We start from the raw sequence: 14,705 nt of genomic DNA on the forward strand, positions 1-14,705 counted from the left end.
TATATCTATAGGGCCATAATAAAACCAAAATTATTGAAATAAATATAGAATAAAATGTTTTGCTATTTTATAGCAAAAGGCGACAGCTTGTAAAATGCAAACTATGCATATTGACTTTGTCCGGCTTGAGGCACAAGCGAACAGGGTTAACAATATATCCCCACAGTGCTGAACATTCACTCTGATGTGGTGCTCCTGGCGCAAATACACATGCATCTGCGCGCCAGCCTCGACATCAATGGATAGCGAGTCTGGTTGTCTCACCACCAGGTCAGGAGATTATCTGTTGGGTCAGGCTGTTCCTGCAGGTAGATAGTAGGTGCGGTGTCTGCACGGACTCTGAGGGGTACATGGGCCCTTCGCTTCTGGAGGAGATCACCTAAATTCCTTTTCTTGGCAGACGGTGGCGCACTCGCACCATCATTCGAGTCATCATCTTCCTCAGTTGCAATAGCAGCAGTAGCACCACCACCACCCCCGGCTCCATCGCCCCCTCCTTCCACAATCTCTTTGAAGAGTGCATCTCTCATCTCGTTCAAATCATCCCCTTTGTATCTTGGGTCGAGGAGGGAAGACGAGGATAAAAGCCATTTTATTTCCGGTAGGCTGTACTTGTCCTCGAGGACATCTTCTGGACATCTTCCTTTTGAGGCTTTGTGTTAGGCCGGTGTCGTTGGAGAGGCCGGCTTGAGCAGATCTCCCCTCAGTAACTGGAACACAGGCTCCACTGACGAGACGGGACGTAACTCTCAACCGAGAGAACATCAGTGAAGTCAGCGACAGGTTTCAGTGCTGCTTGGACAGATGGCAAGATGTCTTTATCCTGCCATTTTAGGATGAGGTGATTATGTTTACGATCCGTGACCAGGACTCGTTCAATGGCTGGTGCTTGCTCCAAAACCCGCTCAACCATTTTTGGTTTGGTTCCCCACCTAGTTAAACAATGCCTTGGAAGAAAATGTTTGATTGGCAGAATTAAACAGGCTAATTTCGTTATTAAAAAACAATGGGCCTACGGTAATGCAACATTGAATGATTCAGCCAATTGTATTTTCACAATGAAATTAGCTTATGTTTGGAGAATTTTTTTATTTTTATTCAATGCATCTGAATAACATAATTCTACGTGAACAATAATTTAACATAGCATAGCTCAGGTATGGGCAACTTTGCTGGGGTGGGGGACACAAAATCTGAACTCATCATGAGGGGCCACAGATGCTGGTGCGTCTGCGTACTCACATGGCAAACCCCCCCATCACATTGTGAGCAAAACATTTTAGCAGCCCCCTTCTTGACAGCGCAGACATTTTTTTTTAAATGTAGCAGTTTAAAGCAGGTTTGCTGCAATTCTACACATTTTGCCATGTGGCAGAAAGAAGAGTTTGCAATTTCTTAACTAATTTCATGCAATTCTACTCATTTTGCCATTGGACGGGGAGTAACATTTGCTGGTTGCAGATTGTAATATAAGCGTGAGACTGACTACCATTCAAATTATAGACTGATCATTTCTTTGTCAGTGGGCAAATGTACAAAATCAGCAGGGTATCAAAAACTTTTTCCCCTCACTGTACTTTGGCTGCCTTTCCTCTCAGTTCTCTGCTGCCAATGACTGGAACGAATTGCAAAAATCGCTGAAGTTGGAGACTCATATCTCTATCACTAACTTTACACATCAGCTATTTGAGAAGCTAACTGATCACTGCAGCTGTACACAGCCCATCTGTAAATAGACCATCCAATCTACCTACCTCATCCCCATATTGTTTTTATTTACTTTTCTGCTCTTTTGCACGCCAGTATTTCCACTTGCACATCATCATCTGCACATCTATCACTCCAGTGTTAATTTGCTAAATTGTAATTACTTCGCTACTATGGCCTATTTATTGCCTTACCTCCTCACGCCATTTGCACACACTGTATATAGATATTATTTTTTCTATTGTGTTATTGACTGTACGTTTGTTTATTCCATGTGTAACTCTGTGATGTTGTTTGTGTCGCACTGCTTTGCTTTATCTTGGCCAGGTCGCAGTTGTAAATGAAAACTTGTCCTCAACTAGCTTACCTGGTTAAATAAAGGTGAAAAAAATAAAAAATTAATAAACACACACACACACACACACACACATACATACATATATGTGTGTGTGTGTGTATGTGTGTGTATGTATATGTATATATACACACATACATATGTATATACATACACACACATATATATATATATTTGTTTGTTTGTGTATATATATGTATGTGTGTGTGTGTGTGTGTGTGTGTATATATACATACACACACACACAAACATATATACACATATACACATATATATACACACATATATACATATACATATATATATACACACATATATATACACATATACACACATATATATATATACATACATATACATACATATATATATATATACATACATATACATATACATACATATATATATATATATACATACATATACATACATATATATATATATATATATACACACATACATACATACATACACACACACACACGAAGTCAGAAGTTTACATACACTTAGGTTGGAATCATTAAAACTCGTTTTTCAACCACTCCACAAATTTCTTGTTAACAAACCATATTTTTGCCAAGTCGGTTAGAACATCTACTTTGTGCGTGACACAAGTAATTTTTCCAACAATTGTTTAGACAGATTATTTCACTGAATCACAATTACAGGGGTCAGAAGTTTTCATATGCTAAGTTGACTGTGCCTTTAAACAGCTTGGAAAATTCCAGAAAATGATGTCATGGCTTTAGAAGCTTCTGATAGGCTAATTGACATCTTTTGAGTAAATTGGAGGTGTACCTGTGGATGTATTAAGGCCTACCTTCAAACTCAGTGCCTCTTTGCTTGCCATCATGGGAAAATCAAAAGAAACCAGCCAAGACTTCAGAACAAAAATTGTAGACCTCCACAAGTCTGGCTCATCCTTGGGAGCAATTTACAAATGCCTGAAGGTACCACGTTCATCTGTACAAACAATAGTACGCAAGTATAAACACCATGGGACCACACAGCCGTCATACCGCTCAGAAAGGAGACGCGTTCCTTCTCCTAGAGATTAACGTACTTTTGTGCAAAAAGTGCAAATCAATCCCAGAACAACAGCAAAGGACCTTGTGAAGATGCTGGAGGAAACAGGTACAAAAGTATCTACATCCACAGTAAAACAAGTCCTATATCGAAATAACCTGAAAAGGCCGCTCAGCAAGGAAGAAGCCACTGCTCCAAAACCACCATTAAAAAAAACAGACTATGGTTTGCAACTGCACATGTGGGAAAAGATTGTACTTTTTGGAGAAATGTCCTCTGGTCTGATGAAGCAAAAAAATAGAACTGTTTAGCCATAATGACCATTGTTATGTTTGGAGGAAAAATGGGGAAGCAAGCCGAAGAACACCATCCCAACCGTGAAGCACAAGGGTGGCAGCATCATGTTGTGGGGGTGCTTTGCTGCAGGAGGGACTGGTGCACTTCACAAAATAGATGGCTTCATGAGGAAAGAAAATTATGTGGATATATTGAAGCAACATCTCAAGACATCAGTCAGGAAGTTAAAGCTTGGTTGCAAATGGGTCTTCCAAATGGACAATGACTCCAAGCATTCTTCCAAAGTTGTGGCAAAATGGCTTAAGGACAACAAAGTCAAGGTATTGGAGTGGCCATCACAAAGCCCTGACCTCAATCCTATAGAAAATTTGTGGGCAGAAATGAAAAAGTGTGTGCGAGCAAGGAGGTCTACAAAACCTGACTCAGTTACACCAGATCTGTCAGGAGGAATGGGCCAAAATTCACCCAACTTATTGTGGGAAGCTTGTGGAAGGCTACCTGAAATGCTTGACCCAAGTTAAACAATTTAAAGGCAATGCTACCAAATACTAATTGAGTGCATGTAAACTTCTGACCCACTGGGAATGTGATGAAAGAAATAAAAGCTTAAATAAATAATTCTCTACTATTATTCTGACATTTCACATTCTTAAAATAAAGTGGTGATCCTCTCTGACCTAAGACAGGGAATTTTTACTAGGATTAAATGATAGGAATTGTGAAAAACTGAGTTTAAATGTATTTGGCTAAGGTGCATGTAAACTTCAGAGTTTAACTGTATATATATATATATTGTGTGTGTGTTCCTTGGGCCTTCAAAAGTAGGACCCGCCAGTTGCCCATCCCTGGCATAGCTTATTCTTTAAACATCGAATAGGCTAATTTCTCACCACAATGAGGATGTGATTTGGGAGGTTCAGCTCCGTTTCAGCCTTCAGTAGGGCCCTCTTTTTTTGCAGATCTGGCAACAACAAAAAAAAGTACCCACCAGGGTTCTACATAGGCCTAGAGCCCGGCCTGTGCGTGCGCTTTCGCTGTTCACGCCGTTGGTGACGTTGAGATGGAGATTGTGGCCAAAGCAATTTAGCCAAGGCCAGTTTAGTTGCCTCACTGCAGCCACAATGATGTCCCCGTTGTCTGTGGTGATATAAGACAGTTTATTTTCATCAAGGTCCCAGTCTAGCCATCCCAAACGCAGGGCTTTGGCCAGGTTGTCGGCTGTGTGGGATTCCGGCATGTAGGTTGTTTCTTATCAGCGGGATTTCGGTGTCCAGTTTCACTGTCAGGCACATGTAAAGACTCATATTTAAATTTGACCAATGTTCCCTCTAAGCTGTGTGCTTTAGCCCGAGACTGCCATGCAGCGTACCTGTTAGTTAACACTATCAACGTTACCCTTTACTATGGCAATTGTGATGGAATCAACGCAATATTAGCCACTTTCAATGCAACATACAGAAACAAAACAAACTATGCAAGAGATTTTGTTGTAGGCAGAACGCATCGGAGTAGGATTCTATTGCACAAGACTCAACCCGTACTCTACACAGACCAGTGTGGCATAACCAATCAGAGCTGCAGTAGGCTTATATTCAAATAGATCATTGCCATATATGGATTTGTGCCATTTACTTTGAACTGGACTGTGTTTACAGCTGTGGTCGTGAGCAGATGCGCTTGTTTTGAGATCAAAGCAAGCGCTGCATGTAGCCACGTGTGCACATTTTGTTCATATCCTTTGCTAGTTAGTGAGTTATTAGCCCAGTTATAGATCATTTGTAGTCAGCAATAGGGGACTGACTGCTTCCTACAAGAGCACAAAACATGTACATTTCCTTGAAATTGCTTTGAAAAGCAAGTCAGGTAAAGAGCTTTTTTTTTTGTCTTAAAGGGGCAGTGTTGTATTTTGATACATTTATTGGTGTCTGCAAACAGGTTAGTCCAAGTCATCTGGTTCTCCATCGTCGTTAAGTTTGAAACCAAAATGTACCCAAATATGGGATGTTACTTTTTGTGTTTGCTACGAGAGCTAAAACATTTTCATCTCACTCCTCCAATCTACTGTAGCAATATTAAGGCCAGAAGTGAAGTGGACACACAAACCCTATAGACTATAGGTACTAACTATAGTTACCCCTGGTCTCACTTCTCACCCCACCCCCTCCCTTCTTCAATGAACTGAATAGACCTTCAAAGATTTTCTCCTATCCGCACCCAACCCCTGCGCATATAGCGGATTTGCTGATTGTGGCGCATCAAAAGATAGTTGGAAAGAGGAGGAAACATATACAGCTTGATAGACACACTAAGTGTCTGTGCAAGTTTGTGCTTTCATGTATACGTGTGTGTCGTACCAACGAGGTCAGCGGGACCCGTGCCCAGGTTCTCTCCTCGGATGGTGACCTTGGTCCATGAGGTGCCCTCATTGGGCGAGATGCCCGTGACCAGGGGGGGCTGGCGGACACGAGACATGGTAGGTCACGCTGATCGTCACGCGTGTGCAGGAACACAGGAAGAATCAGTCAGCAACCTGTGAACATGCCAAGGAGAGGACACACAATAATGGTTATTAACACGGAGACGAGGAGAGAGAGACAGTTGTAATGTACAGTTACAATGCATTATTACTTTTTATAAACATATATGTCTTTATAATTGTATTATTATAAGACATTTAATACATCTAAAAAAAGGTTTCTAAGAGTTTAAGTAGGAAGGCTACAACTTCTACACACACAGGAGGACATGAAGGTGCTGGTAGGAGCTCCAAGTCTGAGACCAGACAGAGAGAGAGAGAGAAAAAGGGGGAGGAAAGGAAGAATGTAAACCTCGGAGAGAAGGATAAATAAACGTGCTCCCCCTCATCGATTCCACATAACCTACTCAATGTGTGTATGAGACTGTATAGCTAGGCATAGCCTAATACCTAGAGGATACCTAATACCTAGTGCATGTAATGACGAGGGAGAACACAGACAGTAAAACGCCAATCACCTGTGTAGTTGATATGCCAATGTGGAAGAGAAATGACACAGAGCAGATAAAATTCTGAAAGAAATGTGCAACTATTATCCTCAGCCTATCAAAAGGAGGAAAACAGGATAGATGTGTATCTAAAAAGCCAGTATGAGGAGAGTTTTACATTTTTCGCTAACACATGTGTGGCAATAAATTGCTGCCAGGTCCAGTTGAAAAACCTAACCGCTTTGCAAACACTAAATCCAAAACACGTTCCCTACAAACAAGGCAGGAATTCACACGGAACAGAGCAGACAAGCAACCAGGGAACCATGGGTGACGCAGCAGATTTGTTGCAACATCATCTCAGAGCATACGTGTAGGCTTGTTGAACAAATCTTTCTACACACTTTATACAAGTTTAGTTAAGAGCTTGTTGCGTAAAGAGACGGAGGTCTATTAACTCAAAAAAATATATAATAATATTTGTCACATGCTTCGTAAAAAACAGGTGTAGACAAATAGTGAAATGCTTACATTTTTTTGGATGACTGGCTGCGAATGTTTGAGTTGTTTTATTTTCTGCCTTTCCTATTCCAGACATTCTGAAATTCACTAAAGCATCCCATGTATGTAGCTTTAGTCTTTCACTTTTCAATTAACTCCAGATACTTGTACTTTTCCAACAATGCATAGTTTTTTTTTATATAAATAGTGGCAAGGAATAAATATACAGTGAATACGAATAACAATAATGAGTAAGAATAACATGGCTGTATACAGGAAGTACCAGTACCAAGTCGATGTGCAGGGGACCGAGGTAATTGAAGTTCCTTCAGAAAGTTAATGTAGTGGATCACATATCTGTGTCCCCATGTTAAAGCTTTTTGGGTACAAAAAAATAGCATAAATCTAAGTAGCCAATCCTTCTGAGCATTTAATTGATTATTGACCGACGAGGTTGAGGTTAGGGAGTGAACTAAGACAGAGCAATACTCTAAAACCCCTCTGAAAAGCAGTGTCCTTCCAAGACAGTCTTATACAATGCCTTCAGAAAGTATTCATACCCCTTGACTTATTCCACATGTTGCTGTTTTAAAGCCAGAATTTCTTTCTCACCCATCTACACACGTTACCCCATAATGCAGCGTTTCCCAAACGCGGTCCTCGGGACCCCAAGGGGTGCACATTTAAGTTTTTGCCCTAACACTACACAGCTGATTCAAATGATCAAAGCCTGATGATTAGTTGATTATTTGAATCATTGTGTAGTGATAGGGCAAAAAAAAAAATATGCAAAAAAAGTGCACCCCTTGTGGTCCAGAGGACCGAGTTTGGGAAACCCTGCCATAACAACTAAGTGAAAACATGTTTTTAGAAATTGTAGCAAATTTATTGAAAATGAAATACAGAAATCTCTCATTTATTGTACAGTACATAAGTACTCACACCCCTGAGTCAATACACATTAGAATCACTTTTGGCAGCTGCGAGTCTTTCTGGTTAAGTCTCTAAGAGCTTTGCACACCTGGATTGTAAAAAAATATTCAAGCTCTGTCAACCCACTCAACTACGGCCCCATCGATGTAGTCCACAATCATCTCCTTTGTCTTGCTGACGTTGAGGGAGATGCTGTTGCCCTGGTCCACACTGCCAGGTCTCTGACCTTGCTATAGGCTGCCTCATCGTAGTCCGTGATCAGTCCTACCACCGTCTTGTCGTCAGAAAACTTGATGATGGTGTTGGAGTCATGCGCGGCCACGAGGAGGGGACTAAGCACACACCCTTGACTCAAAGGGGATGTAACTCATGTAGCATAACCTCTGCTGTCTTGTGCTTGTCAGAGGAATTCTAGGGGCAGGGGCATCTGACATGGAGAAGATAAGAAGTTAACAGGCCTTAAACAATCTGTCATTCATCTAGCCCATATGTTTAGGGTGGGAGTTGGAGTGGAGGGGGAATATAAGGGTGAGTCTGTCTTCTGCTTAAAATGTCAACGACTTGTGTTACCTCAACAGGAGTGTTTCTATCCCTGTCTTGGAAATACATGTGAAGAGACACACACACACACACACACACACACAGGGCAGAATGACAGCTCTGCTCGGTTGCGTGCGAGGGGCCGAGCTGGCGCTGTCTGGTCTGTGTGTATGTGAGAGAGCATGTGGAGGGATCTGTGCTGCGGAGCGGTCTGGGTAGTGTGTGTATGTGTGTGTGTGTGTATATATATATATATATATATATATATATATATATATATATATGTGTGTGTGTGTGTGTGTGTGTGTGTGTGTGTGGTCTGGGTGTGTGGTCTCTGGCTCGGGCCCGGGGAGAGCCTGTTGACGGCTGGGATGAGAAAAGAGCTGCTGTGTTTACTTTACTCTGGGGGCCATGCATGGACATGGGAACACAGCCCAAACCCCTCCACTCTGTAACACACACACACAGGAAGTAAAGGGGTCTAGTCCGAACAATGAAAAACATCCCCAGACCATTATTCCTCCTCCACCAAACTTTACATATGGCACTTTGTATTTGGGCAGGAAGTGTTCTCCTGGCATCTGCCAAATCCAGATTTGTCCGTCGGACTGCCAGATGGTGAAGCGTGATTCATCACTCCAGAGAACGTGTTTCCACTGCTTCAGAGTTCAATGGCGGCGAGCTTTACACCACTCCATCCGACGCCTGGTATTGCACATGGTGATCTTAGGCTTGTGTTCGGCTGCTTGGCCATGGAAACCCATTTACTGAAGCTCCAGAGGAACAGTTATTGTGCTGACGTTGCTTCCAGAGGCAGTTTGGAACTCGGTAGGGAGTGTTGCAACCGAGAACAGACGATTTCTACATGCTACGAGCTTCAGCACTGGGCAGTCCCGTTCTGTGAGCTTGAATGGCCTACCATTTCGCGGCTGAGCCGTTGTTGCTCTTAGACGTTTCCACTTCACAATAGCAGCACTTACAGTTGACCGGGGCAGCTCTAGCAGGGAAGTAATTTGACAAACTGACTTGCTGGAAAGGTGACATCCTATGACGGCACCATGTTGAAAGTCACTGAGCTCTTCAGTAAGGCCATTCTACTGCCAAAGCTAGTCTATTGAAAATGCATGGCTGTGTGCTCGATTTTATACACCTGTCAGCAACGAGTGTGGCTGAAATAGCTGAATCCACTAATTTGAAGGGGTGTTCACTAGTGGTCGGCCGATTAATCGGAATGGCCGATTAATTAGGGCCGATTTCAAGTTTTCAAAACAAATTGGTAATCAGCATTTTTGGACACCGATCATGGTCGATTACATTGCACTCCACGAGGAGACTGCGTGGCAGGCTGACTACCTGTCATGCGAGTGCAGCAAGGAGCCAGCTAGCATTAAACATATCTTATAAAAAACAATCAATCTTAACAATCACAAGTTAACTACACATGGTTGATGATATTACTAGTTGATCTAGCTTGTCCTGCGTTGGATATAATCGATGAGGTGCTTGTTAATTTATCATTGAATCATAGCCTACTTCGCCAAACGGGTGATTTAACAAGCGCAATCGCGAAAAAAAGCGATTAAATAAATTTATTTTAACTAGGGAAATTGTGTCACTTCTCTTGCATTCTGTGCAACAGAGTCAGTGTATATGCAGCAGTTTGGGCCGCCTGGCTCGTTGCGAACTGTGTGAAGACTATTTCTTCCTAACAAAGACAGCCAACTTCGCCAAACGGGGGATGATTTAACAAAAGCGCATTTGTGAAAAAAGCACAATCGTTGCATGAATGCACCTAACCATAAACCTCAATGCCTTTCTTAAAATCAATACAGAGTAGTATATTTTTTTTAACCTGCATATTTAGTTAAAAGTAATTCAGGTTAGCAGGCAATTTTAAACCAGGGAAATTGTGTCACTTCTCTTGCGTTCATTGCACGCAGAGTCAGGGTATATGCAACAGTTTGGGCCGCCTGGCTCGTTGCAAACTAATTTGCCAGAATTCTACGTAATTATGACATAACATTGAAGATTGTGCAATGTAACAGCAATATTTAGACTTATGGATGCCACCCATTAGATAAATTACGGAACAGTTCCGTATTTCACTGAAAGAAAAAACGTTTTGTTTTCGAAATGATAGTTTCTGGATTTGACCATATTAATGACATATAAATTACTTAATGACAAATTACTTAATGACTTATAATTAAGTCTATGATTTGATAGAGCAGTCTGACTGAGCGGTGGTAGGCAGCAGAAGGCTCGTAAGCATTCATTCAAATAGCACTTTACTGCATTCGCCAGCAGCTCTTCGCAATGCTTCAAGCATTGTGCTGTTTATGACTTCAAGCCTATAAACTCCCGAAATTAGGCTGGCAATACTAAAGTACCTATTAGAACAACCAATAGTCAAAGGTATATGAAATACTAATGGTATAGAGAGAAATAGTCCTATAATAACTACAACATAAAACTTCTTACCTGGGAATATTGAAGACTCATGTTAAAAGGAACTACCAGCTTTCATATGTTCTCATGTTCTGAGCAAGTAACTTAAACGTTAGCTTTTTTACATGGCACATATTGTACTTTTACTTTCTTCTCCAACACTTTGTTTTTGCATTATTTAAACCAAATTGATTTTATTGATGTATTATATTAAGTTAAAAGTATTGAGGACCAAAAAAAGCCGAAAAATTGGCATCGGCTTTTTTTGGTCCTCCAATAATCGGTATCGGCGTTGAAAAATCATAAAAATCGGTCGACCTCTAGTGACCACATACTTTTGTATATATAGTGAAATTACATGACTGGACTGGAGAAGATTTTACAGCAGTGTGTTTGTTTATTTATCTGACAAAAATGCTCTAGGGGGCATTACAGGACCCTATTTTGATTCGTAGCAGCAGCCTACAATGAGAATCCCCTAGAACCGAAGGTAGGCTTCCCAAGTAGACAGCACAGTTATAACAGTTCACTTAAAATCACATACAGTACCAGTCCAAAGTTTGGACACACCTACTCATGCAACGGTATTTCTTTATTTTTTACTAGACATCAAAACTATGAAATAACACATATGGAATCATGTAGTAACCAAAACAAAGTGTTAAACAACTCAAAATATATTTTATATTTGTCAAAGTAGCCACACTTGGCCTTTATGACAGCTTTGCACACTCTTGGCATTCTCTCAACCAGCTTCATGACGTAGTCACCTGGAATGCATTTCAATTAACAGGTGTGCCTTGCTTAAAGTTAATTTGTGGAACTTCTTTCCTTCTTAACACATTTGAGCCAATCAGTTGTTTTGTGGCAAGGTAGGGGTGGTATACAGCAGATAGCCCTATCTATTTTGTAAAAGACCATGTCCATATTTTGGCAAGAACAGCTCAAATAAGCAAAGAGAAACGACAGTCCATCATTACTTTAAGACATGAAGGTCAGTCAATGTGGAAAATCTCAAGAAATTTGAACGCTTCTTCAAGTGCAGTCGCAAAAACCATCAAGAGCTATGATGAAACTGGCTCTCATGAGGACCGCCACAGGAAAGGAATACGCAGAGTTACCTCTGCTGCAGAGGATACATTCATTAGAGTTAACTGCAATTCGGATTGCAGCCCAAATAAAATGCTTCAAAAACTTCAAATAACAGACATCTCAACATCAACAGCTCAAAAGAGACTGCGTGAATCAGGCTTCATGGTCAAATTGCTGCAAATAAACTACTACTAAAGGACAGCAATAAGAAGAGGCTTGCTTGGGCCAAGACACACGAGCAATGGACATTAGACCAGTGGAAATATGTCCTTCGGTCTGATAACTCCAAATTTGAGATTTCTGCTTCCAACCGCCGAGTCTTTGTGAGACGCAGAGTAGGTGAACGGATGATCTCCGCATGTGTGGTTCCCACCGTGAAGCATGGAGGTGGTGTGATGGTTTGGCGGTGCTTTGCTGGTGACTCGGTCTGTGATTTATTTAGAATTCAAGGCACACTTTACCAGCATGGCTACCACAGCTTTCTGCAGTGATACACCATCACATCTGGTTTGTGCTTAGTGGGACTATCAATTGTTTTTCTAACAGGACAATGACCCAACACACCTCCAGGTGGTGTAAGGGCTATTTGAGTGCTGCATTAGATCACCTGGCCTCCACAATCACCCGACCTCAACCCAATTGAGTTGGTTTGGGATAAGTTGGACCGCAGATTGAAGGAAAAGCAGCCAACAGGTGCTCAGCATATGTGGGAACTCCTTCAAGACTGTTGGAAAAGCATTCCAGGTGACGCTGGTTGAGAGAATGCTAAGCGTGTGCAAAGCTGTCAAGGCAAAAGGGTGGCTACTTTGAAGAATATAAAATATATTTTGATTTGTTTAACACTTTTTTGGTTACTACATGATTCTATATGTGTTATTTCAAAGTGTTGATGTCTTCACAATTATTCTACAATGTAGACAATGGTAAAAATAAAGAAAAACCCTTGAATGAGTAGGTGTGTCCAAACTTTTGACTGGTACTGTAAATGGCACTCTCTATCGTTCACTGTCAGTTTCTTCTGATCATTCTTGTTGTTAAAGCTTGTGTTGTTTATCAAACATCTGCCTACTCATTGGCCACATGACTAGTGCTTAAGCATTCTCTCCCTCGCTTCCTCCCTTCCTGCTTACGTTCTAATTGGGCTAAAATGGCAGGTTTATTTTACTTGGAGAGGGACTTATAAACAAAAGTGACTGCCCCTCCTCTATTTGGTAACTCTGTCACCCCAGAGCCTAGGACTGAGCAATAGGACCAGAGCTAACAAGCTCAGGGAGAAAGGAGCTCTCTGGCTAGGCAAGACTGTAGCCTTGCGTTCCAAATGGCACCCTATTCCTAATATATTTTGACCAGAGCCCTAAAGTTGTTCACTAGCCTATAGGGAGTTGGGTGCCATTTTAAACACAGCTGTAGAATGGGCTGAATATGAGGAATGGCTTGCTTCATAGAAAGTATACTGTATATTTATACTATAACAGATGAAAATCATATAAGCCTAGGCTCTAGGACATTTACTACAGCACACTTTAAACAATATGTACCCCACACTCACGATGCCAGGACACTGTTCTGTTTCAGAAAGAGGTATATGGAAGCTACCCATATAGCACATAATGTTCCTTTATTAGAATTTCAGTATTTAAGCATAACATTTCCTACAGGTTTCCTCAAGGTTCTATTTAAAGTAATGTTCTCAAATTGTTCTGAGAACATTAAGAAACAACATTCTTCTGTGGGAATTTGTATTTAAAGTCATGTTTTTAGAACATTAAGAAAACTTTCCATAAAAACCACAAGAAAAAAATGAGTAACGTTCGAAGAACGTTCTAAGAATGTTATTTAAAAATATACATTCCGTTCTCAGCGTCAACAAAACTCTCTCCATCTTCCATCTTTCTAAGTGTGCTCAGGTGTGTTGGCCGCACCCACTAATTGGCCACACTTGATCTTAATGATTGCTTGATTCCGTTCTCAAAATGTTAATAACGCCTCCCTGGAAAACTTTCAGGGAATCCCAGTAAACCGTTCTCAGAACCTCCCTGCAACCCAAAAAAAATGTAGGCTCCCAGAACAGGCAAATTTTAATTTCCGTTGTCATAACGTTTAAAGAACATTCAGTTTTACCGGTCAGGAAACTTATGGCTTCATTCCCAGAACCAAAGGGAAACCAAAAACGTATGTTCCCACAACTTCCAAGGCAGTGCGACTGATAATCAGTCTGTCATATTAGCCCCCCTCTGAGAGCCTGCAGGGTGCAGTGTGGGTTTTAGGGGTTTGGCTGATTTTCCCCTGCTGTTTAGGCTAATGCACTGGATAGGGGGGGTGGTATTCACACGAAAAGGGGGTGACTGTACTTACTGCTCCCAAATGTAGCCCTAAAGTTGTTTATTTAGGTCATCTATTCCTAAACCTTCGGACTTACAACTTCCAGCATGAGTCCCCCCTCCTGCTACAGAAGGAATGAGTCACTGTGAGAAGGACCTGTGGCGTAGAGGGGGGTTAAGGAGGGTGGAGGAGGGTCAGAGAGGCACCCCCTTGGCTATCAGCGGGATATCCCTGCTGGAGACAGTACTGGGCTGTTTACAAACAAATCCTCAAAATAAATCCTGATACTCGCTCACGTTACACACATAACTGTCCTGCTCATTCTGAGCCAGATAATGGGTAGTGTAGAGGTCGCCTTTGCTCTGGTCTGAGCTCTATGCTGGTTCTCTTCTTCTCAGCTCCCCATGTGGGAGTGATTGACAGGTGAGAGGGGGTTAGGTTGAGTGTGTGTGTGTGTGTTATGTGTTATGGTCTGGGCTAGGGGCACAAAGGGACCCTTTCAGACATATCCGTCTGCCCC

General features: G+C 41.6%; 1 protein-coding gene across 4 annotated transcripts in view; it reads right to left on the reverse strand.

Annotated features, from left to right (window-relative positions):
- Positions 1 to 14,705, reverse strand: part of LOC100380722 (exocyst complex component 2) — a 100,530-nt gene that overhangs the window by 68,723 nt on the left and 17,102 nt on the right. For all 4 annotated transcript variants that reach the window (XM_082967920.1, XM_045705934.2, XM_082967919.1 and 1 more), the window contains exon 2: positions 5,740 to 5,915. In XM_082967920.1, the coding sequence (XP_082824046.1) occupies positions 5,740 to 5,857 (118 nt within the window). In that variant the 5' untranslated portion in view covers positions 5,858 to 5,915. The remainder of the gene's footprint in view (positions 1 to 5,739; positions 5,916 to 14,705) is intronic.

This window comes from Salmo salar, chromosome 23 (genome assembly GCF_965601325.2).
Source record: "Salmo salar chromosome 23, fSalSal1, whole genome shotgun sequence".
Lineage (NCBI taxonomy): Eukaryota > Metazoa > Chordata > Actinopteri > Salmoniformes > Salmonidae > Salmo > Salmo salar.